This window comes from Malus sylvestris, chromosome 12, assembly GCF_916048215.2.
Source record: "Malus sylvestris chromosome 12, drMalSylv7.2, whole genome shotgun sequence".
Lineage (NCBI taxonomy): Eukaryota > Viridiplantae > Streptophyta > Magnoliopsida > Rosales > Rosaceae > Malus > Malus sylvestris.
Genome location: NC_062271.1, coordinates 3,529,757 through 3,555,579, shown reverse-complemented (window position 1 = coordinate 3,555,579; position 25,823 = coordinate 3,529,757). Strand labels below are relative to the sequence as shown.

Genomic DNA, 25,823 nt, shown 5'->3' with positions numbered 1-25,823 from the left:
AAATATACTAAATGTAGGTAAAACATTATCTTATGATTGGCTTTTAAAGCATATTATTAACTGAATCTCCTCTAAGGCAAGTGAGTATTTGCGTTGGACTTGAACTACGATGAGGAAGAGAATATGAACTTTGGACAAAGAACCTTCCTGCAAAACATACAGCGTCGACTTTAGAGACAATAACAACAACAACAACAACAAAGCCTTTTCCCACTAAGTGGGGAAAAAGCTGCTTATTTTGAAAGTTGCGTTGGGAAAAAACTGACTTGTAGTTAACTTCAAAACGAAGGACAAGTTTTGGCTTCTGTTTGCAGCAAATCTAACTCTTTTGTTGCAATTTTATCAAGAGATGGATATGAAAATTCTACTATACTATACATTGAGGTTTTTGTTACGTTGTACCTTCATTGCTTGTATTTCCACGGCGTCTCACATCGTCTCTCCGGGCCAATCTCTCTCTGGGTTCCACGGAGTCTTACACCGTCTCTCCGGGCCAATCTCTCTCTGGGGAAGAAACAATCACCTCTCCAAGTGGAACATTTGAGCTCGGGTTCTTCATACCAGGTACATCTCAAAACTATTACATGGGCATTTGGTACACAGATCCACTACCCATTAAGACCGTCGTTTGGGTTGCAAACAGAAACCAACCTGTTTCTGCACCAAATCTTTTGGCATTGGAGCTTCTCGAAATGGAAACTTGACCTTAAGTAGCCCCTCCAATGTTGTAGTATGGTCAACTAATTCGGGTTCAAAGGTCTCTAATTCTGGTGTAGCAGAGCTTCTTGACAATGGGACCTACCTTTGTCATAACAGATGCATTTAATTCATCTGTTGTTATATGGCAGAGCTTCTTGGCTGCTGGGTGCTGAGCTTGGAAACAAAATGCTTACGATGAACAAACTAGTTCTTGGATCCTGGAGGAACATGGAAAATCCTGCACCTGGTCCTTTTTCTTTTGAGCTAGATGTATTACCTTCCGAGTTATCTTCCTATCCTTATAACTTTACTACAGCTGTAACAACCCGTCTTAAAATTTACGTTTTAATTAGGTAAAATTACGAAAATACCCCTAACAACAAAAACATTGACTTCCGTTTATTTTTGTCTGTTGACATGTAGGAATTTTTCTTTTATTTTATTTCCGTAGCACTCATCGATTCGAACGCGTAAGCATGAACGGAATCGAATTTGGAGTTAAAACGAAACTTCTATGAATTTTTTAACGTTTAGGGCATTTTGATAAATTTCACAATTGTAAATATTTCTCCACTTTAAGCTTTTCCTTGGCTGACACGTGGCATATTTTTCCCCCATTTCTGGGGTGTTCTTTTGGTCCCGTGAACCTTCTCTCCCCCTTCCTATTCTTCATTTTTCTTTCTCTCTTCATCACTCCCACTCTCTCTCTCATATCTCTCACTTTTCTCTTCCTCTCTTGCCGAGACATATACACACACACCCACATACATTCAGACCACCCACCACCACTACCATCTCTGACCTCTAGACACAAATCTCAGACATAGAGGTTCCTTTCTTCCCACATTTTTCGGCTGCATAGTAGTGGTCACTGTTTGGGAGCAGCCTCTCCATAAAATGGGGGTAAGGCTAGCTGACATTCACCTCTCCCAGATCCTGCGTAAAGCGGGAGCCTTGTGCACTGGGTACGACCTTTTATAGTAGTGGTCACTGTGCAATACTTTTATCAGGCGAATTCTCGCCATTTCTGGCCAAGGTAAGCCTCAAAATTGGTCCCCATCATTGTAGATCTTGTCTAGGTTCACAATTAGTAAGTTTTTGGGTGTTGTAGGAACTCGAAAAACACAAGGGAAGTCACTGTGCAAAATCTGGAATTTCAAATCTGTGATCATTTGGCCACTTTCCAACCATTTTTCCGGCCAACGCCGATCACCGTTGGGCCTCCTAACGGTATGAACCCTTCTCCACATTCCTAACTACATTTTGGCTTTTGAATCACTCAATTTGGGCTTGTACCGAGCTTGAAGTGAGCTCTTGAAGTAGGACGAAAAATCTGGAAAATTTCCAGAAATTATGGGGTGGCGCGTGATGACCCAGGCCGCCGCCTCATGGCGGCGTGTTGCAGAACCCGAGGTCCATCTTTAGATTTTTCAACGTGTTGAATCCGAATCTGTTGTTCGTTTTCCCAATTCGATCCTTTTAGTAAAGTTTTATTAATTGGTATCTATTTGTGGTTAGGTGCGTCGGTTGGAATTGACCTCGTCCTCCCTAGTTTGAGTGGCTTTCGGTAGCGGAATATTTGTAAGTGAATCCTGTTTGGGTTAAAACTTGAACTTTAGGCTCAAAAGGGAGTTGGCCCAAAAGAAGGACTAGGAAGAAAGGAGCCCGAAGCTCAGCCAAAGCCCAGAAGGCAGAAAAGGGCTTTTCCCGACTAGGTGCATATCATTTGAATCATTTGCTCACCTACCTAGAGACCAAGTGGTGTAGACCAGCCAACTAATCAGCCCAAAAAGCAATTTACAGTGGCAATACAAGTAAAAAGCTGATGAGTCATTGCCCTTCAAGCTGCATTCGGGCAAGATTAATGCTACAGGAGGCCAAGCCAAACTATCTATAAAAGAAGAAAGAGAAATCAGAGATAGAGACACTCAAACAAACAAACAAATACACAAAATCTGCTCAAGCCAGATTTGTCTTCAACGAAGCTGTAGTCAGCCCAAGCCTTCATCCTTTTCGAGATCAACCCTCACAAAAGCCTTTGTAAAAGCTCTGTTACCTTGTCTAAATCTTGCTGTAGTATCGATTTCCTTCTGTAAACTCATCCCCCTATCCCTTTTTCTAAGCTTTCAAACCTCTTTATAAATAAAAAAGATAGGAAGTTGCAAGACGACCAGCCTTGCCCGATCCTCTTTGTTTTTGTCTTTTCATTCATAGTCTAGTAATATGTTGTATACTTCCATTTGTATCCAAGTTATTTCTAGCAAGTTAATGATTAAAAGACTCCTCAGTTCTTGAATCTGATTGGAATATGTATTCACAGTTTAAATCAGATCTGAGTTCTAAACCCTCGGGCATGTAAGATTGATCATTCAAAAGTCATTGGTCTCAAGGCATAAAAAATAACTTTATGTGGACTTAACCCATCCACGACAGTCTTTGATAACAAGAAGTCCGAAGTTTTGGGGCGCAAGTAATCGACCTATTTCTTAGTTATATTTCTGTTATATTATGATTATCATGGAACGTTTGAGTATATAAGTAATTCTGATGGGAAGCCTTAAGGCCTACATCTAAGGCCCTACAAAGGCACCTATTTGGATTCATTCTGCTATTCGGGCTCGGGTAATTAGAAGTATAATAGTCATAATACTTCTGCAATCAATGAAGCAAACATTATATGTTCGAGTACTGGGTTAGTTCGTGATTGTGAGCCTCAAGGCCTACACCTAAGACCCCACAAAGGCACATTTCATAACTAAAACAGCCTCTCGGGTATATATACAACTAAAACTCAACATCTACCATGCTAAAGATGGTAGTGGCACGCTTGTACACCTAAAAGTTAATCTTGATTGTGAGTCTCAAGGCCTATACCTAAGGCCCCACAAAGGCACATTTCAAAGTTAACCCTGTCCTTCTCTTTCAGCTTTGCCCGACAAGCCTTGCTTGACAAGCTTTGCTCGACAAGCCCGCCAGTGAGTAGAAGCCCGACAGAAAGCATCAACCGGCGCCAACCTCTCGGGGAGCTGTGTACTCGTCCGCTAGGAGACATCCCCAACGGAAATTCTAGCCATGAACAAACCCCTTCTTAAATTGCATGTTTTTATAAAATATAGGCTTGCATTCACGAAAAGAATGATTTCATAATTTTAAGTTTTATGCAGTATTTATGATTTATTGAATTATGTTTTACGAAACGTTATGAATTATTGGATTTACGCGTATGATATATTACAGATTTACGAATATGTTTTATTATGGTTTATGAATTGATGCTTTGAGCTTTTGAGCTCCGGTGATTTGATATGAGATTTTGAATTACGTTTTCTGTGCTTATCTAGTGTGTTATCATACGACACATACACACAACACGAGTATGTAGACGTCTATGGCCATAGGACACAGTTGAAGATATTTATGACGTACTTCTAGCTTCACTGGCGAAACTAGTGTTAGACAGCTTTACTAGCCATGACTAGTGTCGGTGTGTTATGTATATGTATATATATGTATATGTATATGGCATAACTTAGAGTCATACAACTTCACCTTTGGGTGATGGGACCTATCATATTTCTTCACTGGCGTAACCCAGTATCATACAACTTCACCTTCGGGTGATGGTTATGCCTTTGGGCGACTATGATACCCTTAGTTGAGTACTTTATTATTTTGGATTTACGAGATTTCTTAGATTTGCCTTTGGACGATTTCAATACCACTTTTAGATGGGGTTTTATTACCTATGAATGTTTTCATGGCACGTTAGGGTTTTCAGAAAACCTATTATGTAGTATTATCTACGTTTTCAAAACAAGAGGTTAGTATGTTCAGAAAGAAATCGGTTTTATTATTATTAGTATTAGTATAAATTATGGTCTACTCACCCTTTGTTTTTGCGCCTCCTTTAGCAGTTAGAATCGAGGCATACGAACCCGGCGTCAGGGCACTTCCGCATAGGTATCTTCGAGTCTTCTCAGTGTAGGACCCGTTCCTTTGTTCGTACCTTTTTTTATAATAATTCTTTTACATTATTCTTGATTAGTTGTATGCTCTGAACACGTTTCCGCATTGGCACTTCTACATATGTATCTTCGTCACCCTCAGGTGTCAGCCAGCACGTGCTTGTCCTGGTATTTTGGGATATCGGGGTCGGGGCGTGTCAAGAGCCACACTTGAAATCAATTGTCAGCTCAAGTTTTATGCTTGGGACCAAGGCTTTTGGGGAAGGTCTTGGATTTTTGTTGAACAATTCGACCAGTGTGGGACCAAGGCGTTGTGTGGTGCTTTTAGTATTTGTGACAATTGGAAGTATTTTCATTGTCATTGCCTTGAAGGATTTGAACCCAAAGTCAGCGAAAAATGGAGACTAGAAGATTTCTCAGATGGTTGTGTAAGGAAAATTTCTTTTCACTGCAAACCTGGGGAAAGACTTCATAAGTTATTCTCCAGACAACATAGGATTGCATCTCCGAATTGTGGATTATAAAAATGAGACGACTAGAAAGACTGCTGTTATGAATTGCATATATGTGATTACTTTGATCACTAGAATAGTAATTAGCTATAGTTAAAGGGTTAAATTGTAAGAGATTTGGGGTCTGAATTGTAATGATCTGGGATCTTTGGGTTGATTGTAATAGGGCAAGTGTTGTAGGGAGTTAATTCAAACAGCTGGCAATCACATACTGGATTGCTAGCTAGTGGTATATCTCTCTCTTTCCACCTTCATTGTAACGGTTATATTTGAACAAATTGAAAGAATATTCCAGCTAAGGATTGTGATTCTAACATTGGTATCACCTATCCAATTTTGGTTTTCCTTGCTGGGAAGGCCGGCCCCAAACCAAACACTCGCCAAACCACCATAGATGCTCAGGTTTCTACTCTCAAAACTTCCTTTGCTTCCCTACTTACTATGATCGCTGAAGCTGTGAACAATGTATTCGATGCTAAGCTCCCCGACCAATTCCAAGCACACCTTATGGTGTACTTTGAGTAATTTTTCCGTGAGCTCCAGGTTAAAGGAGATGATGAAGGTTCCTCTACTTCGCCTCTCACTAAACCTTCTTTTCACCAAGATACTAATCCGGGTAACCCACCTTGAACTCAGATCTGGGCTGGTGGAGGCCATAATCCTCGTCTTCCATAACAACAACAGATTGATTTTCCCAGATTCACTGAGGGGGAAGATCCATTAGTCTAGATTTACAAAGCAAAACAGTTCTTCAGCTTCTACAATATTTGTGATCCTCAGCGAATGTTGATCCCTTTCTTCTATCTAGAAAGGGGAGTGCTACAATGGTTCTGATGGATGGACTGCTTCCATACTACACCAAACTGGTTGGAATTTTCTCAAGCTTTATGTCGGGAGTTCGGACCTTCTGAATTTGACGATAGTGATGAGGCCCTTTTCAAGCTCACCCTTCGTGAGTATGTCACTGAATTCCGCCGTTTGGCTAATCACTCTCTTGACACTGGTTTGATCCTTCTTAAAAGCTGTTTCATAGAGGGTTTAAAGAAGGAATTGAAATATGATGTTAAACTTTTGAAGCTTGTAACTGTGCATGATGCAAAAATCTCTAAGTTTAAACCTAACCCTACTAAACCTTCTCCCACAGTCAAATCTCACACTACATATGCTACTCATCTGACTCACACTATACCTAGCCAAGGTAACTTAGCTATTAAGAAATTGTCTCCTGATGAATTCAAAGGAAACGAGAAAGGGGAAAATATTGGTTTTACACTGATAAATGGTCCAATAGAGATTAATGTGGGTTGAAGTAACTCTTTATGTCAGATGTGTTGGAATCTGATGAATTGGATATGGAACCTCAGGAAGTGCCCCCAGAATTGCACAACATAGAGCTTAGTGCTTGTGTATTTTATAGCGCTAATGGCGAGCAACCCTCCAAAACCATAACAGTAGAAGGGCAAATCAATGGACAATGTGTTAAAATCCTCTTGGATTCTAGCAGCACACATACTTTCATTGATTCTAAGCTTATCAAACAGTGGGGATTTCAAGCTTTCCCTACTAAGTCTTTTGAAGTGATGATAACAGATGAGGGTAAGTTTAGAAGTTCTGGATGTTGTAAACATGTTGATCTTACTTTGGGAGGGTATAATTGCAATATGGTTCTGTATTCTCTACCACTAGGGGGCGTGATGTAGTATTGGGAGTGTAGTGGTTATCCACAAGGAGTCCTGTGCTGTGGGATTTCCAACTACTCACGATGGAGTTCACTAAAGATCACCACACTTACAAATTATCCTACAAGGTCACCCATGAGCCTACCATTCAAGAAGTGACATTGTGGTACCTAGATAAGGAGATCTTTAAATCCAATTTAGGTCTATTTCTCTACTTCATGGAAGGGAGGAAAGTTGAGGCTTGTGAATTAAGTAGAGAACATCTCCAAGAACTCTAGAATTTGCTTGGAGAATTTGATGAGGTTTTTGCGTTGCCCACTAAGTTACCTCCCCACAGGGTACATGATCATCACATTCCACTGATACATGGAGCTAAACCACCAACATTAGGCTATATCCTTATGGTCCATTGTAAAAAATTGAAATTAAAAAGGTAGTTTAGGAATTGCTTGATGTAGAATTCATTAGACAGAGCCATAGCCCCTTCTCATTCCCTGTCTTGTTGGTGAAAAAGAAGGAAGGCACTTGGAGGATGTGCATTAACTATAGGGAGCTGAATTCACTTACTATGAAGGATAAGTATCCCATTCCCTTGATAGATGACCTCTTAGATGAATTACATGGGGCACAATACTTCTCCAAGTTGGATTTAAGGTATGGATATCACCAGATCTTGATGAAACCAGAAGATGTGGAAAAAAAAAACAGCTTTTAGAACTCATGAAAGGCATTATGAGTTCCTTGTGATGCCTTTTGGTCTTACCAATGCACCAACCACTTTTCAAAGCCTTATGAATGATTTGTTCAAGCCATATCTCAAAAAACTTATGCTAGTTTTCTTTGATGATATTCTGATATATAAGAAGACTTAGAAAGACCACTTGACTCATTTGCAGCTTGCATTGGGAATTCTCAGAGATAACTAACTCTATCTCAAGAAATCTAAATGTTCATTTAGACAAGCTTCTGTGGAGTATATAGGGCATATCGTATCCCATGATGGTGTAGATGCTGACCCTTCCAAGTTGCAAACCATTCAAGAATGGCCTAGTCCCATAAATGTGAAGGAATTAAGACGGTTTTTGGGACTCACTGGCTACTATAGGAAGTTTGTGCCAGGCTATGGTAAAATATGTCAACCCTTATACAAACTCATAAGGAAGGATAGGTTTGAGTGGCATTCAGAGGCTACACTGGCTTTTGAACAACTTAAGTCTATCATGGTTTCACCACATGTTTTTGCTCTCCCATATTTTTCTAAGACTTTTGAGTTGGAATTTGATGCATCTGGATATGGTATTGGTGCTGTGTTACATCAATCAGGGAGACCTATAACTTTCACGAGCCAGTCTCTAGGCCCCAGAAATCAAGCTATTTCCACATATAAGAAATAGTTGATTGCCATAGTACATGATGTGAAGAACTGGCAGAACAATCTTCTAGAAAGACACTTTATTATCAAGATTGATCATAACGGTCTCCAATATTTCCTTAACCAGAGGGCAAATACCCAATTCCAACAGAAATGGGTGTCAAAATTGTTGAGGTAAGACTATGAGATCCAATACAAACAAGGTCATCAAAATGTGGTTGCTGATGCACTCTCTAAAGTTCAAGGGACAACTTAACTACATGAATTCCTTATTCCTGTTGATGACATGAACATGGAATGCACTGCCATCTCATATCCATATTTTGGATGGATGAGCTCAGAAAGAGTAATGAGCAAGATGGGTGGATTACTGAGAAAAAGAATGAAGTGACTCAAGCTATCCAAGATGGTTTTGGGGGTTTAACATTGAGCAAGCATTCTATAGACAATGGGTCCCTGGGCTACAAACAAAGGGTAGTTGTAAGTCCTTTATTTGATTGGAGAACTAAGATCATTGAGGAACATCATTCAACTCATGCATCTGGACACCAAGGGGTCTTAAAAACTTACCAGAGGATTAAGAAGAGTTTCTATTGGCAGGGAATACAAAATGACATCAAGAAGTTTGTTGTTGAGTGTCAACCTTGTCAACAAAACAAATTTGAAATTATCTCACCCCTTGGATTGCTGTAGCCATTACCTATTCCTCATAGGGTATGGGCTGACATTAGTATGGACTGTATAGTAGGCTTGCCTAATTGTAGGGAAAAACTGTGATCTTAGTGGTGGTTGACATGCTATCAAAATATGCCTCTTTTGTACCCTTGTCACACCTCTACATTGCCACTAAAGTAGCACAACTATTTGTGGATCATATATTCAAGTTGCATGGGATGCCTAACTCTATTTTCAATGATAGAGACCCCATAATCATTAGTGCATTTTGAAAGGAACTGTTTAAATTGTAAAACTCCAAGCTGTGCATAAGCTCAGGGTATCACCCACAAAGTAATGGCCAAACTGAGGTGATGAATAGATGCCTGGAAACCTATCTCAGATGCTTTGTGGGAGGTCAACCAAAGAAGTGGGTTCAATGGCTCTCTTCGGTTGAATGGTGCTTCAATACTTCTTATCACACCTCATCTAAATACACTTCATTTGTGCTAGTTTATGGATACCCCATACCCCATGCAATCCTTTATGAGATGGGTACTGCAAGAGTTGAGACTGTGGAGCAAAGGTTACTTGAACGCGATAGGATCTTATTTGTGCTAAAAAGTAACTTGGAGCTGGCTTAGAATATGATGAAAAAGTACAGTGACAAGAAGAAGACAGAGAGACATTTCACAATTGGTGATTTTGTTTACTTGAAGTTGATACCATACCATTTGCAGACTTTAGCACCTTACAATTACCACAAGCTATAACCTAGGTACTACGGACCCTATGAAGTACTTGAAAAGATTAGTAATGTGGCTTACAAGCTTAAACTGCCAGAAGGAACTAAGATACATCTAGTGTTTCATGTGAGCTGCATTAAGAAACAATTAGGGAATCACGCTCAAACTATGTTGCCTCAGGTTATGGAAGATGGCTTAGCTCAAAACAATCCCAAAGTTGTGATAGCTAGAAGAATTTACAAGAAGGGGAACTCTGCAGGTGTGCAAATTCTGGTGCAGTGGCAAGATCAAGAGGAGGATAATGCTCTTTGGGAGGACTTCAACGAATTCCAGGCCAAGTTTCCTGATTTTTCTCTTTGAACCTTGTGGACAAGGTTTTCTTAAAGAGGGAGTGTTGTTATGAATTGCATAACTGTGATTACTTCGATCACAAGAATAATAATTAGCTATAGTTAAAGGGTTAAATTGTAAGAGATTTGGGGGTTGAATTGTAATGATCTGGGATCTTTGGGTTTGATTGTAATAGGCCAAGTGTTGTAGGGAGTTGATTCCATAAGTTTGTTGAAGTTGTACAACTGGCAATCACACACTGGATTACTAGCTACTGGTATATATCTCTCTCTCCACACTCATTGTAATGGTTAGATTTGAATTATTCCAGTCCCAACTTCTTCTCCATTTGCATTGCTGCTGATGAGTCCATATTATACCATATATTTTACCTTATTCTTAGTTATAGTTTGTTGGTTATTTTGGTAGAATTTTAATACTTTGTTATATATTTTCAATGTAGAACAGTCGACTTCCTTTAGAGTAAAAAGTGACCAAACAGATGAATTTTAGAGTGATTCCAATTGGAGGATGTTCATGAGTCTTTCAAGATGAGTGTGTCAAAATTCCAGATTTTTCTACCAAGCTGTTTGACTGTGGCAATGAAATAAAGACCCAACGCTCAGCTTTCCCAAATTGACATTTTTGGACGTTTTAGGTATTTTGGAGATCAAGATGGCATATTTTGAGGAAGATTCCCTTTGATGATTCGTTAGAGACGTCTCAAGCTTTAAAAAGAGACATTTTGGGACCAAATTTGGTCAATCAAAAGTCTGATTTTCTGAAAAGTCCGAATTTCAATTTAAATAGGAAACCTTTTATTTTATAGTTATCTTATTCTATTATGTTTCCTAGTTTTTAGAAGACTTTTTCTATTAAGGATTTTATTTTGTAGTAGTATAAATAAGGCTTTTTAGCCATTAGGGTTAAAAGGGAGAGGACGGACGCATCAATTTGGAGAACTTAGCTAGGCTTTGACGATTTGTATTTCAAGGAGTTTTTTGTCATTTTTCTATTTCAATAAAATTCCTTTTGTTTTATAATTGTTCATAACTAATTTCCGTTTTCTAGGGCGATGCCTTGAGCCTTAGCATGAATATGTAGTCTTTATTTAATTGCTTATGATATTATGCATGCATGCTTTGAGTTATTAATCAATGTGTTTAAATTGTCTCTATATCTTAATGCTTAGCTACCATTAGGATGTTTAAATAAGTAATCGGATGCAATTCAGTCGGAATACCACCGGGGGATTGAGTATTGCTTCTTGTGATTGATAGTCGTAATTTCACCTGGGGCAAATACCACGTCTTAGGGGTTGCATGATTTTTCAAAGGGTTTTCACTAAGCGTAATGAGTCATGCATGTTTATATTTGATCTGAATATCACAAATGGATTGCATGTTTGATATACATTCTAGCTTAAATACCACGAGTAGAATATGCATTAGGAAAACCTAACATTCAAAGTTGCATGTGTAATTCATAAGTAATTAGTAAAACTACATAGGATTATTAAGGTGATAGCGGAACCCTAGTGCTCAAATTTATTTTCAAAACTATTTTCTTTTGTTTGTTTACTTTCTCATATTTAATTGTTTTTAATTAAATTCGTTTTTAATATTTTAGGTCATAAAATCACTTTTTTCCAAACTTTGTTTTCAAATAATTAATTAAGATTTGGTTTAAATACAAATTATTCATTTAATCTCTTGGAAAACGACCTGCTATACTACGATAACTTTGCTATAGTGTGAGATAGAGAGAGGACACGAGAGGGAAGAGAGAGAAGGTTATGGGTGTGTGTGTGTGGTCCAAAGTCACTAATCACAACTAATAATTTTCTTACTTCCAATTGGGTCCAAAATAATAGGGACTTAACACATTGGTCCTCAACCACACATAGCCCCACGATGTCACAAACGCTCAAGGGTAAATCTGTCTTTTCACAACCACGATAAATAATTCTCGGGACGGGCTGTGACAGTTGATGAGTCCATATTATACCATATATTTTACCCTATTCTTAGTTATAGTTTATTGGTTATTTTGGTAGAATTTTAATACTTTGTTATACATTTTTAATGTAGGACGTTCGACTTCCTCTAGAGTAAAAAGTGATCAAACGGATGAATTTTGGAGTGATTCCAATTGGAGGATGTTTGTGAGTCTTTCAAGATGATTGTATCAAAATTTTAGATTTTTCTACCAAGTCGTTTGACCGTGGCGATGAAATAAAGACCCAGCGCGCAACTTTCCCAAATTGACATTTCTGGACGTTTTGGGTATTTTGGAGATCAAGATGACATATTTTGAGGAAGATTCCTTTTGAGGAAGATTCCTTTTGAGGATTTGTTGGAGACGTCTCATGCTTTTAAAATAGACCTTTTGGGACCAAATCGGAGTTGATTTGGTCAAAAGTCTGATTTTTTGAAAAGTCTGAATTTTAGTTTAAATAGGAAACCTTTTATTTTCTAGTTATCTTATTCTATTATGTTTCCTAGTTTTTAGAATTTTTTTTTCTAATAAGGATTTTATTTTGTAGTAGTATAAATAAGACTTTTTAGCCATTAGGGTTAAAAAGGAGAGGACGGACGCATCAATTTGAAGAACTTAGTTAGGCTTTGACGATTTGTATTTCAAGGAGTTTTCTGTCATTTTTCTATTTCAATAAAATTCCTTTTGTTTTATGGTTGTTTGTAACTAATTTCCGTTTGCTAGGACGATGCCTTGAGCCTTAGCATGAATATATAGTCTTTATTTAATTGCTTATGATATTATGCATGCATGCTTTGAATTATTAATTATTGTGTTTAAACCGTCTCTATATCTTAATGCTTAGTTACCATTATGATGTTTAAATAAGTAATCGGATGCAATTCGGCCGGAATACAACTGGGGGATTGAGTATTTCTTCTTGTGATTGGTAGTTGTTATTTCACCTAGGGCAAATACCACGTCTTAGGTGTTGCATGGTTTTTCAAAGGGTTTTCACAAAGCGTAATGAGTCATGCATGTTTATATTTGATCTGAATACCACAGACGGATTGCATGTTTGATATACGTTCTAGCTTGAATACCACGAGTAGAATATGCATTAGGAAAACCTAACATTCAAAGTGGTATGTGTAATTCATAAGTAATTGGTAAAACTACATAGGATGCATTAGGAAAACCTAACCTTCAAAGTTGCATGTGTAATTTATAAGTAATTGGTAAAACTATATAGGATTATTAAGGTGATGGCGGAACCCTAGTGCTCAAATTTATTTTCAAAACTATTTTCTTTTGTTTGTTTACTTTTCAATTTATTTAATTGTTTTTAATTAAATTCGTTTTTAATATTTTAGGTCAAAAAATCACTTTTATCCAAACTTTGTTTTCAAATAATTAATTAAATTTTGGTTTAAATACAAATTATTCATTCAATCTATGTGGAAAACGACTTGCTATACTACGATAACTTTGTACTCTTACAAATATTTTTTAATTTTATATCCTTACTTTTGCAAACTCCGCCTATGTCTTACATGGCCGGTCCCAAGCCCGGATAAAGGAGGAGGGGGAGGGCGTCAGGTAGTCGACAGCCGGCACTCCATGATCACGTCGAATCCTTATGAAAATGAATCCAGAACAAAATCGCGCTAAAGCTAGGGCGTCACCCGTAAGTGGCGCGCTGTGTGGCCCGAGCACAGTGATAAGTGAGCAAGGGTCGCTGTATCTCCATCGGCACCCGGATGCAGTGTTAAATGAGCAAGGGGGCCATAGAAACTTCTTTTCGAACGACTCCACTCAAAGTTGTTTGGGAGCATATGCTCCTATCAACTTTACCCGGGACACACAAAAGAAGTACTTTGATCCTATTAGACGGGGGAGGGTGAAGAAGCTAGGACAGAAGGGTAGAGTTCAAGAGAGCAAAATGCGTTTAGGAACGTGGAATATAGGAACCTTAACGGGAAAATCTATGGAAGTAGTGGAAGTTATGGTGAGGAGAAGGATAAATATTATGTGCCTACAAGAAACTAAGTGGGTTGGTAGTAAGGCAAAGGATCTAGAAAACTCAGGGTTTAAACTTTGGTATTCGGGCACAAATAGAACGAGAAACGGTGTTGGCATCATCGTGGACAAGACCTTGGTACAAGATGTTGTAGATGTCAAGAGGGTAGGAGATAGAATCATGGCAATCAAGATTGTAATAGGACAAGAACTTATCAATGTGATTAGTGCGTACGCACCTCAAGTAGGGTTGGATACGAGTTCGAAGGAGAAATTTTGGGAAGATCTTGGAGACTTGGTGCAAGGAATTGCTCAGACGGAGAAGTTATTTATAGGAGGAGATTTAAATGGACACGTGGGCAGGGAGACAGGCAACTATGGAGGTTTTCATGGTGGCCATGGTTTTGGGGAGAGAAACGAGGATGGGGAAGCTATCTTGGATTTTGCAATGGCATATGATCTCTTCTTAGCCAACACCTTCTTTAAGAAGAGAGAAGAACATGTGATCACCTACAAGAGTGGGTCGTCAAAAACACAAATAGATTTTCTTCTAATGAGGAAAGGGGATCGTATAACTTGTAAGGATTGCAAAGTTATACCAGGAGAGAGCGTGGCTAATCAACATCGCTTGTTGGTGATGGATGTACATATCAAAAGAGTAAGACAAAAGAACAAGACTTGGAAGTGCCCAAGGACTAGATGGTGGAATCTAAAAGAAGAAAAACAAGCCATTTTCAAAGAGAAGGTAATCACCCAATGTGTGTGGGATAGAGAGGGGGAAGCTAGCCAAATGTGGGATTCCATGGCTAGTTGTATCCGAAAAGTAGCAAAAGAGGTATTAGGAGAGTCCAAGGGCTTTGCCCCACACCAAAAGGAATCTTGGTGGTGGAATGAGGAGGTACAAACAAAGGTGAAGGCTAAGAAGGAATGTTGTAAAGCCTTATACAAGGAGAGGACCGATGAAAATGGTGAAAGGTATAGAAAAGCGAAGCAAGAGGCGAAGAAAGCTGTCAGAGAAGCTAAGTTAGCGGCTTACGACGATATGTATAAACGACTAGATACCAAAGAAGGAGAGTTGGATATCTATAAACTATCTAGAGCAAGGGAAAAGAAGACAAGGGACCTAAACCAAGTGAGGTGCATCAAGGATGAGGATGGAAAGGTTCTTGCTACAGAGAACGCGGTTAAAGACAGATGGAGAGGTTATTTTCATAATCTTTTCAATGAAGGACATGAAATGAGTGCTTCTTTAGGGGAGTTGAGTAACTCAGAAGAGTGTAGAAACTACTCTTTTTATCGTCGAATCCGGAAGGAAGAAGTGGTTGTAGCTTTGAAGAAGATGAAGCATAAAAAAGCAATAGGCCCAGACGATATACCAATCGAAGTGTGGAAACTTTTGGGAGAGACAGGTATAACATGGCTCACTGACCTTTTCAATAGGATTTTGAAAACGAAGAAGATGCCAAATGAGTGGCGAACGAGCACTTTGGTGCCTATCTACAAGAATAAGGGCGACGTACAAAATTGCATGAACTATAGGGGTATTAAGCTAATGAGTCATACAATGAAGCTCTGGGAGAGAGTCATTGAGCATAGATTGAGGCAAGAGACACGGGTTTCAGACAACCAATTCGGGTTCATGCCAGGGCGCTCAACCATGGAGGCAATCTATCTCTTACGAAGATTGATGGAAAGATATAGAGATGGGAAAAAGGATTTACACATGGTCTTTATAGATTTGGAAAAAGCGTATGATAGGGTCCCAAGAGACATTCTTTGGAGGATTTTAGAGAAGAAAGGAGTACGAGTAGCATATATCCAAGCTATAAAGGATATGTATGAAGGAGCAAAGACTGCCGTAAGAACTCATGAAGGACAAACCGAAAGCTTTCCCATAACTGTAGGATTACATCAAGGCTCATCCTTAAGTCCTTACCTTTTTGCGTTGGTAATGGATGAGTTAACAAGACATATTCAAGATGATATTCCTTGGTGTATGCTTTTCGCAGACGATATAGTGTTGATAGATGAAACTCAGGAAGGGGTAAATGCAAAGCTTAACCTTTGGAGAGAAGTGTTGGAATCTAAAGGTCTTCGCCTAAGCCGATCAAAGACAGAATATATGGAGTGCAAGTTCAGTGCAAATGGAGGCCAAAACGAGTTAGGGGTGAGGATCGGAGATCAAGAAATACCAAAGAGCGACCGTTTTCGTTACCTAGGATCTATCTTGCAAAAGAACGGAGAATTAGATGGAGATCTCAACCATAGAATACAAGCTGGATGGATGAAGTGGAAGAGTGCATCCGGCGTGTTATGTGACCGCCGTATGCCACTAAAGCTCAAGGGAAAATTTTATAGGACGGCAATAAGGCCGGCGATGCTGTATGGCACAGAATGTTGGGCGGTGAAACATCAACACGTACACAAAATGGGTGTAGCGGAGATGAGGATGCTTCGTTGGATGTGTGGGCACACGAGAAAGGATAAGATTAGGAATGAGGATATCCGGGATAAAGTAGGAGTAGCCGAAATTGAAGGAAAGATGAGAGAAAATCGGTTACGGTGGTTTGGACATGTGCAAAGAATGCCTACTGACGCTCCGATTAGAAGATGCGACTATGGGACAGAGGTTCAGGGCCGAAGGGGTAGAGGAAGACCTAGGAAAACTTTGGAAGAGACTCTAAGAAAAGACTTAGAGTACTTGGATCTAACGAAGGACATGACACAGGATCGAGCACAATGGCGTTCTAAGATTCATATAGCCGATCCCACTCAGTGACTTGGATTTTCCAAGTCTCCAACCGAGAAGTTTTCCTCACTCGGAAAATTAAGGGAACACTACCCCAACCTACATGCTCCACTCAGAAAGCTTCAACATACAAGCTTCAACAAAAAAAAAATTCAAAGAACTTAGCGAAGAAGGCTTTGGTGTATTTAACACAATACGTTGAAATGAAGGAAAGCTTATTTATTGATATCCCCGATAAGCTACAAATATGTACATATACATGAGTCAAAATAAACACACAAGAGGGAGCCTTCACAAAGGTTGCTTAGGAGAAGTCTCAGCAGTCGGTAGAGCCCCAGAAAGAGAAGGCACCGGAGGGGGATCATTTGGAGCCTCAGTACTGGACAGAACCCTAGAAGGAGGAGGCATCAGAGGTTGATCATTTGGAGCTTCATTACGCGGTATAGCCCCAGAAGACGAAGGCAATAAATGCCTTTGGAACAAACCCACAAATCTCTGATGATCAAGTAAAACCTGACCATCAGTTTCCTTCATCTGGTCAAGCTTCCTCTTCATGTTTGTAGCATAGTCATGTGCGAGCCGGTGCAACTGTTTATTCTCATGCTTGAGCCCTCTAATCTCCTGTTTGAGACTCATCACTTCAGCCGCCAATGATTCAACTTGGCGGGTTCGAGCAAATAGGCGTTGGGCCATATTAGACACAGAACCTGCACACTGAACACTGAGAGCCAGCGAATCCTTAACAGCTAACTCATCAGACCGTTTGGAAAGTAGTCTGTTATCTTTGGGAGTGAGAAGGTTCCTGGCCACCACCGCAGCGGTCATATCATTCTTCATCACGGAATCCCCAACGGTAAGAGGACCAGTAGGGGAGACGAAGGATGGGCGCCATATGTTGTCTGGAGAAGGCGGGGCTGCCTCTTCAACAAGGTTCAAGTCAAAACGACGGTCGGAGGGGCCAGACATTTTCAAAGGTGTTGAAAAGAGAAGAGGTCGGACAAATCAAGATCTTACAAGTGCAAGAATGAAGCTTCTACTGGTGGAGATTCAAGTGTGCTTTGGAACTTAATGCCAGCCCTTATAAAAATCTGCACTCGACGGAGCTTCAGAAATCGAAGAGGCGTCTGCTCAGAAATCGAAGAGGCGTTTGCTTTCTCAAAAGCTGGGCTGCTTAGAGATCACGAGGGTTGATCTCAGAAATCGAAGAGGCGTTTGCTTTCTCAAAAGTTGGGCTACTCAAAGACCACGAAGGCTGATCTCAGAAATCGAAGAGGCGCTCGCTTTCTCAAAAGCTGGGCTCCCCAGAGACCACGAGGGCCGATCTCAGAAATCGAAGAGGCACCTACTTTTCCAGCCTTGTCAGCACCTGTCACACGCACACTCAGCTTTGCGGAAATTATGGGCATTCTGTCGAAGACTTCTTGGGAAGTAGAAAACACATGAATCTTACTGTTCAATCACCCACTTCCCACACGCAACAATAGCTCATGGGTACCACAGAAAACTTTGCCAAAGTTCTCTGCCAAAGTTGAGCACGTGAAGCTTGCAGCTCCCATTACATCGCTCTGACCAAGAAGGGTAAAAGAATAGCAAAGAAACAGCACTAACAAAGTTTAGACCCATAAATTTTGAAGGTCTAGCTACCATATTATTACCCACAAGGGTAAAGGAACAGTACCACTGCTGGATAATTGGAAAGTCCCTGTGTGTCAACCTCTGTGCTTCGTGGCAAGGTAGACTAGCAAACATGCCCAACCTTTACTCATATTCGAGAAAACACTCCCAATAAGATTGCTTGCTCCAAAATCGAAGAGGCACCGTCCTCTGAATCTCGAGAGCCAGACTCCCAACATGACTACTTTCTTAAAAATCGAAGAGAGGGTAAAGGAACAGTACCATTGCTGGATAATTGGAAAGTCCCTGTGTGTCAACCTCTGTGCTTCGTGGCAAGGTAGACTAGCAAACATGCCCAACCTTTACTCACATTCGAGAAAACACTCCCAACAAGATTGCTTGCTCCAAAATCGAAGAGGCACCGCCCTCCGAATCTCGAGAGCCAGACTCCCAACATGATTACTTTCTCAAAAATCGAAGAGACACTGCTCCCCGAATCTTCGAGAGCCAGACCCCCAGCATGATTGCTTTCTCAAAAATCGATGAGGCATCGTTCTCCGAATCAATCGAAGAGGCGCGCTTTCTCAAAAGCTGGGCTGCTCAGAGACCACGAGGGCCGATCTCAGAAATCGAAGAGGCACCTACTTTTCTAGCCTTGTCAGCACCTGTCACACGCACACTCAGCTTTGCAGAAATTATGGGCATTCTGTCGAAGACTTCTGGTGAAGTAGAAAGCACATGAATCTTACTGTTTAATCACCCACTTCCCACACGCAACAATAGCTCATGGGTACCACAGATAACTTTGCCAAAGTTCTCTGCCAAAGTTGAGCACGTGAAGCTTGCAGCTCCCACTACATCGCTCTGACCAAGAAAGGTGAAAGAATAGCAAAGAAACAACACTAACAAAGTTTAGACACATAAATTTTGAAGGTCTAGCTACCATATTATTACCCACAAGGGTAAAGGAACAATACCACTGCTGGATAATTGGAAAGTCCCTGTGTGTCAACCTCTGTGCTTCGTGGCAAGGTAGACTAGCAAACATGCCCAACCTTTACTCACATTCGAGAAAACACTCCCAACAAGATTGCTTGCTCCAAAATCGAAGAGGCACCGTCCTCCGAATCTCGAGAGCCAGACTCCCAACATGACTACTTTCTCAAAATCGAAGAGAGGGTAAAGGAACAGTACCATTGCTGGATAATTGGAAAGTCCCTGTGTGTCAACCTTTGTGCTTCGTGGCAAGGTAGACTAGCAAACATGCCCAACCTTTACTCACATTCGAGACAACACTCCCAACAAGATTGCTTGCTCCAAAATCGAAGAGGCACCGCCCTCCGAATCTCGAGAGCCAGACTCCCAACATGATTACTTCCTCAAAAATCGAAGAGACACTGCTCTCCGAATTTCGAGAGCCAGACCCCCAGCATGATTGCTTTCTCAAAAATCGAAAAGGCATCGTTCTCCGAATCTCGAGAGCCAGATACCACAGACCACTTTTTCAAAGTGCTCTGACAGAGTTAAAACATGTGAAACTGGCAGCTCCCACTACCGTGCTATGACCAAGCAGGGTAAAGGAATAGCATTACTACTTGTTAGGGAGACTCCTATATATGTCGACCCCCATCCCCAACGGACAGGCAGACCTGCAAAAATGCTCAACCCTTCATCATATCTGAGAGGGCACTCCCAACGAAGCCTTTCGAAATATTCAGCTTTCTTTCCCCCCGATAATACCTCTGCAAACAAGCTATACTAGAGCAAGAATATCTCATATCATCAGGGTTAAAAGCAAGAGTATCCCATATCATGCTTTTTCCCTGTCTTTTCCTTTGGCCTTGTTTTTACCTGCAAGACAAGGAGAAAGAGAGCAATCAGTCAGCACTTGGAATCAAGCTTCCAGCCAGGATCTGACTGCCTGGAACCCCTTACCTGATTACTTACCTGGCATTGCTCTCGAGTACTCATCTTCAACATCTTATGTTTCCAGGGAAGATTCCGCATTTGCTTGAGGAACAGATAGGGCAAGTGCGAAGGATACAAGGAAGCATGTGGAGACAAGCGTAACAGCACACGTGCCGATACATCCATTACTCTGTCAAAAGCAAAAGTATCCCATATCAGCAGGGTGGAACGTACTCTAGATTTGATGGACTTGTTTTGACCCTCAAATTCTTCAGTCGGCCTTATACTCTGGAGGAAACCAGAAAACCCTCCAGCTCAGTTCAAGAATAAGCCTGTGGAAAGTTACTTCTTCAAAAGCAAAAGTATCTCATATCATCTCTTCTCATTTTTCTTCTCTTTATCCTTCATGCTGCTGCAAGATGGGGAGAAGGTGAACAATCAGTCGGAGCTCTGATTGCTTACCTTGTCTGTCACCTCTTTCAGCAGACCCCCTAGCTCGGCGACTTGGGGACTCCTACTACATGGTTTGTATCGCGCTTGACCAAGCCTGAAACTACAAGTAAGCTTCAAGTGAAATTGATACATTACCTTGTGCATCTCCACCAGTTAAAGATACCACCCCTGGATGGAGGAAGAGTACTTCCAGAGAAGATGCCACATCTACCTATGAGACAGATAAGGCAAGTCAAGACGACTCCACACTCCGATACTTAGAAGTTTCGTGATTACGAGATCATTCTCCCACAATATTTCCTAATGTCATTTGTACTAAATCATTCACTTGTACTCACTAAAGGAGAGCTTGAACCTATGTACTTGTGTAAACCCTTCACAATTAATGAGAACTCTTCTATTCCGTGGACGTAGCCAATATGGGTGAACCACGCACATCTTGTGTTTGCTTTCCTATCTCTATCCATTTATATACTTATCCACACTAATGACCGGAGCAATCTAGCGAAAATCACAAAAAGCGACCGTTTTCGCTACCTAGGATCTATCTTGCAAGAGAACGGAGAATTAGATGGAGATCTCAACCATAGAATACGAGCTGGATGGATGAAGTGTAAGAATGCATCCGGCGTGTTGTGTGACCGTCGTAGGCCACTGAAGCTCAAGGGAAAATTTTATAGGACGGCAATAAGGCCAGCGATGTTGTATGGCACAGAATGTTGGACGGTGAAGCATCAACACGTACACAAAATGGGTGTAGCGGAGATGAGGATGCTTCGTGGGATGTGTGGGCACACGAGAAAGGATAAGATTGGGAATGAGGATATCCGAGGTAAAGTAGGAGTAGCCGAAATTGTAGGAAAGATGAGAGAAAATCGGCTCCGGTGATTTGGACATGTGCAAAGAAGGCCGAATGACGCTCCGGTTCGAAGATGTGACTACGGGACAGAGGTTCAGGGCCGAAGGGGTAGAGGAAGACCTAGGAAAACTTTGGAAGAGACTCTAAGAAAAGACTTAGAGTACTTGGATCTAACGGAGGACATGACACAAAACCGAGCGCAATGGCGTTCTAGGATTCATATAGCCGACCCCACTTAGTGGGAAAATGCTTTGTTGTTGTTGTTGTTGTTGTTGTTGTATCCTTACTTTTGCAGGTGTTTTTATCCCTGCTTATCTTAGGTTGACTTCTTGGATTGTAATTGGAGTAGTGGCAGGGTTCTTTGTTGACTTGCAAGTCAAGTCTAATACATTTTGATAAATGAGACGACTAGAAAGAGTGCGAGAAAGACTTGTTGGATTGTAACTGGAGTAGTGGCAGGCAGGGTTCTTTGTTGATTGGCAAGTCAAGTCTAATATATTTTGATATAGCTTATCTGGTTAAGATCAATCATTCAAAGGAAGGATAATTTTCGGCTTTTGCTTGCAGCAATCTAACTCTTATGTTGCAATTTTTATCAAGAGATGGATACGAAAATTCTACTCTGCTATACATTGAGATTTTTGCTATGTTGTTCCTTCATTGCTTGTATTTCCACGGCGTCTCATACCATCTCTCCAGGCCAATCTCTCTCCGGGGAACAAACAATCACCTCTCCAAGTGGAAAATGACCTTCATTGCTTGTATTCTACTCTGCCATACATTGAGATTTTTGCTTTGTTGTACCTTCATTGCTTGTATTTCCCTACTGAAAACGACCTGCTATACTACGATAACTTTGTACTCTTACAAGTATTTTTAAGTATTTTCATCCCTACTTTTGCAGGTCTTTTGTAGGTCTTTTTATCCCTGCTTAGCTTAGGTTGACTTCTTGGAAGTATTTTTAAGTATTTATATCCCTACTTTTGCAGGTGTTTTTATCCCTGCTTATCTTAGGTTGACTTCTTGGATTGTAATTGGAGTAGTGGCAGGGTTCTTTGTTGACTGGCAAGTCAAGTCTAATACATTTTGATAAATGAGACGACTAGAAAGAGTGCGAGAAAGACTTGTTGGATTGTAACTGGAGTAGTGGCAAGAAGGGTTCTTTGTTGACTGGCAAGTCAAGTCTAATATATTTTGATACAGCTTATCTGGTTAAGATCAATCATTCAAGGGAAGGATAAGTTTCGGCTTCTGCTTGCAGCAATCTAACTCTTTGCAGTTTTATTAAGAGATGGATACGAGAATTCTACTCTGCTATACATTGAGATTTTTGCTATGTTGTACCTTCATTGCTTGTATTTCCACGGCGTCTCACACCATCTCTCCAGGCCAATCTCTCTCCGGGGAGCAAACAATCACCTCTCCAAGTGGCAAATTTGAGCTCGGTTTCTTCACACCAGCAATCACCTCTCCAAGCGGAAAATTTGAGCTCGGTTCCTTCGCACCAGGTATACCTCAAAACTATTACATAGGCATTTGGTACAAAAGTCTACCCAATCGGACTGTAGTTTGGGTCGCAAACAGAAAACAACCTGTTTGTGAACCGCATTTTTCAGTATTGCAACTTGTCGAAAATGGAAACTTGACCTTAAGTGGCCCCTCCAAAGTTGCAATATGGTCGACTAATTCAAGATCAAAGGTCTTTAATTCTAGTGTAGCAAAGCTTCTTGACAATGGGAACTTTGTCATAACGGATGCATTTAATTCATCTGTTGTCAAATGGCAGAGTTTCGATCACCCGACGGATACTTGGCTGCCGGGTGCTAAGCTTGGATACAATAATCGTACGAGGAGAAAACTAGTTCTTACATCCTGGAGAAATCCGAAAACTCCTGCACCTGGTCCTTTTTCTTCTGAGCTAGATGAAATACCTTTTAATTTATCTTCGTATCCTGATACCTTTACTAGAGGCAGACTTGAAATCAATGGTCAGCTAAAGTTCTATGCCTGGGACCAAGGGTTTACGGAATGGACTTTGATTTCGGTTGAACCATCGGACCAGTGTGCGGTTGATTCTTCATGCGGTGCTTTTAGTATTTGCAACCAACGGAGTTTTCCTCGTTGTGGTTGCCTCGAAGGATTTGAACCCGGAGTCAGGGAAAGTTGGATACTAGAGGACTTCTCAGATGGCTGTGTGAGGAAAATTCCTTTTCACTACAGTCCCAGGGACTCATTTTTGGCGATAACTGATGTTGGAATTGGATATCCTAAGAACTATGAGCAAATTATAAATGTGAGCAATGATCAATGCAGATTAGAATGCTTAATAAATTGTTCATGCAGTGCCTTTGTTTATAATTTTATCGATAGTCGTCGGTGTTTCATTTGGATAGGGGATCTATATAATATACTGACAATGCCATCCGAATCCATTTCCATAAGTTATTCTCCAGATAGCCCAGGATTGCATCTCCGGATTGTGGATTCTACAAGTGAGACGAAGAGAAAGACTACTTGGACTGTAATTGGATTACTTGCAGGGTTCTTTTCCATCTTAAGTAGTACTTTCATTGTCATGGTATTTTTTAGAAGGAGATGGTCAGCAGGAGCATTGGCAACTACCGACGATTCTTTGGTGCTTTACAAGCATAGAGATTTAAGAAGAGCAACAAACAACTTCTCCGAAAAACTTGGGGAAGGAGGCTTTGGTTCTGTATTCAAGGGGACGTTGCCTAACTCAACGGCCATAGCAGTGAAAGAGCTAAAAAGTATGAACCAGGGAGAGAAACAATTTCGTGCTGAAGTGGGAACTATCGGTGTAATCCAACACATTAATCTCATTCGCATGAGGGGATTCTGCGTGAACGCTTCAAAGAGATTTTTAGTTTATGACTACATGCCAAATGGTTCTCTGCAATCTCTTATTCTTGGAAAGAACCCGATAATGTTAGATTGGAATGCTAGATATCACATTGCAGTAGGGACTGCCAGAGGATTGTCTTACCTCCATGAAGAGTGCAGAGACTGCATAATACACTGCGATGTTAAGCCAGAGAACATCTTGTTGGATTCAGAATACAGTCCAAAATTGGCGGATTTTGGTCTTGCGAAACTCTTGGGGAGACACCACAGCCGGGTTTTGACAACCATGAGAGGGACTGTGGGCTATCTCGCACCAGAATGGTTTTCGGGTGAAGCCATCACCCCAAAAGCCGATGTGTTTAGCTATGGCATGTTGCTGATTGAGGTCATATCAGGGAGGAGAAACAGAGAAGGGTTAGCTGACGGGGTAGAAAACTTCCATCCTATCCGGCTAGCGAATGCAGTTAATAGAGGGGAAGATCTTTTCACCTTGTTGGATTGCAGGTTGGAAGGCAAAGCTGACAGAGATGACCTAAGTAGAGCGTGCAAAGTGGCTTGTTGGTGCATTCAAGAAGATGAGAAGGATAGGCCAACAATGAGGCAGGTTGTTCAAATTCTTGAGGGAGTTTTGGACATCGGTGTTCCGCCAGTCCCGCAGTTCCTCCAGCGCCTTATCAGAAGTCCGGCAGAAGGCATTAACTACCAGGAGACTACATCCGATTCAGGTTCATGGTCATGATTCGCTGTCCAAAGTGCATTTCAAGCCGAAGTCAGCAACTGTGCAACAAGAATTCATGAGGATCAGATGAAGAACGTGAGGGTTCTTGCAGTATGATTGTAAATATAACCTTATCTTGGAGGCAGTAGGTTTTTGAATATTTCCAGTTCAATAAATATCGGTTATCTAATGAGATATTAAAAAGGGAAATGATTTTCGCACTCGGTGGGAGCATTAGAGATGGGGATGCCATAGACTGCTGTAACAAGTATGGAGTTTCGGTTTTTTCACAAACGTTAGGCACTTCAGGCATTGATACCGATTTTGGCCGTGATGCTTCCATCTTTGGACCTTAGGTCTGAATATGTTGTATTCGTAAGGTACAGGTTTTCGCTCTTGGGGAATCCTGTAGACATGCTTGTTCGATATCGAGGCAAATCATCATGTTTATGTAATCTGAATGCGGATTTGAGCTGCCATAGATTTAAATCTATCTATGCTTGTTATATGTTGTTGATCTTGATGTGTAGTTGCATGAATGTAATTTGTTCTCGTGTCTACCGAGAAGGTAACGTCATTCCTAGGCCCACACAACCAAGCAAACCGCCTATTTTGGAATTGGTGGAATCGAGCCAGTGGTGGTCCCCAAAACAAAGGCGGTTCTGCCTATTGTGTGAGTGGGCATACAGATGACATGGTCTTCTAAG

At 40.8% G+C, this 25,823-nt stretch overlaps 1 protein-coding gene across 2 annotated transcripts; it reads left to right on the top strand.

The window, feature by feature from the left end:
* The first annotated feature begins 1,676 nt into the window (after window positions 1-1,676).
* LOC126592726 (G-type lectin S-receptor-like serine/threonine-protein kinase At2g19130) lies at window positions 1,677-25,624 on the top strand. 2 transcript variants are annotated; one of them, XM_050258494.1, is made up of 4 exons: window positions 1,677-1,735; window positions 1,811-1,929; window positions 21,832-22,297; window positions 22,526-25,624. In XM_050258494.1, the coding sequence occupies exon 4, from the start codon at window positions 22,828-22,830 to the stop codon at window positions 25,135-25,137; it is 2,310 nt and encodes a 769-aa protein (XP_050114451.1). In that variant the 5' UTR covers window positions 1,677-1,735; window positions 1,811-1,929; window positions 21,832-22,297; window positions 22,526-22,827; the 3' UTR covers window positions 25,138-25,624. The 2 variants fall into 2 exon arrangements, with proteins under 2 accessions (XP_050114451.1, XP_050114452.1); XM_050258495.1 differs by lacking the exon at window positions 21,832-22,297.
* Window positions 25,625-25,823: the final 199 nt, after the last annotated feature.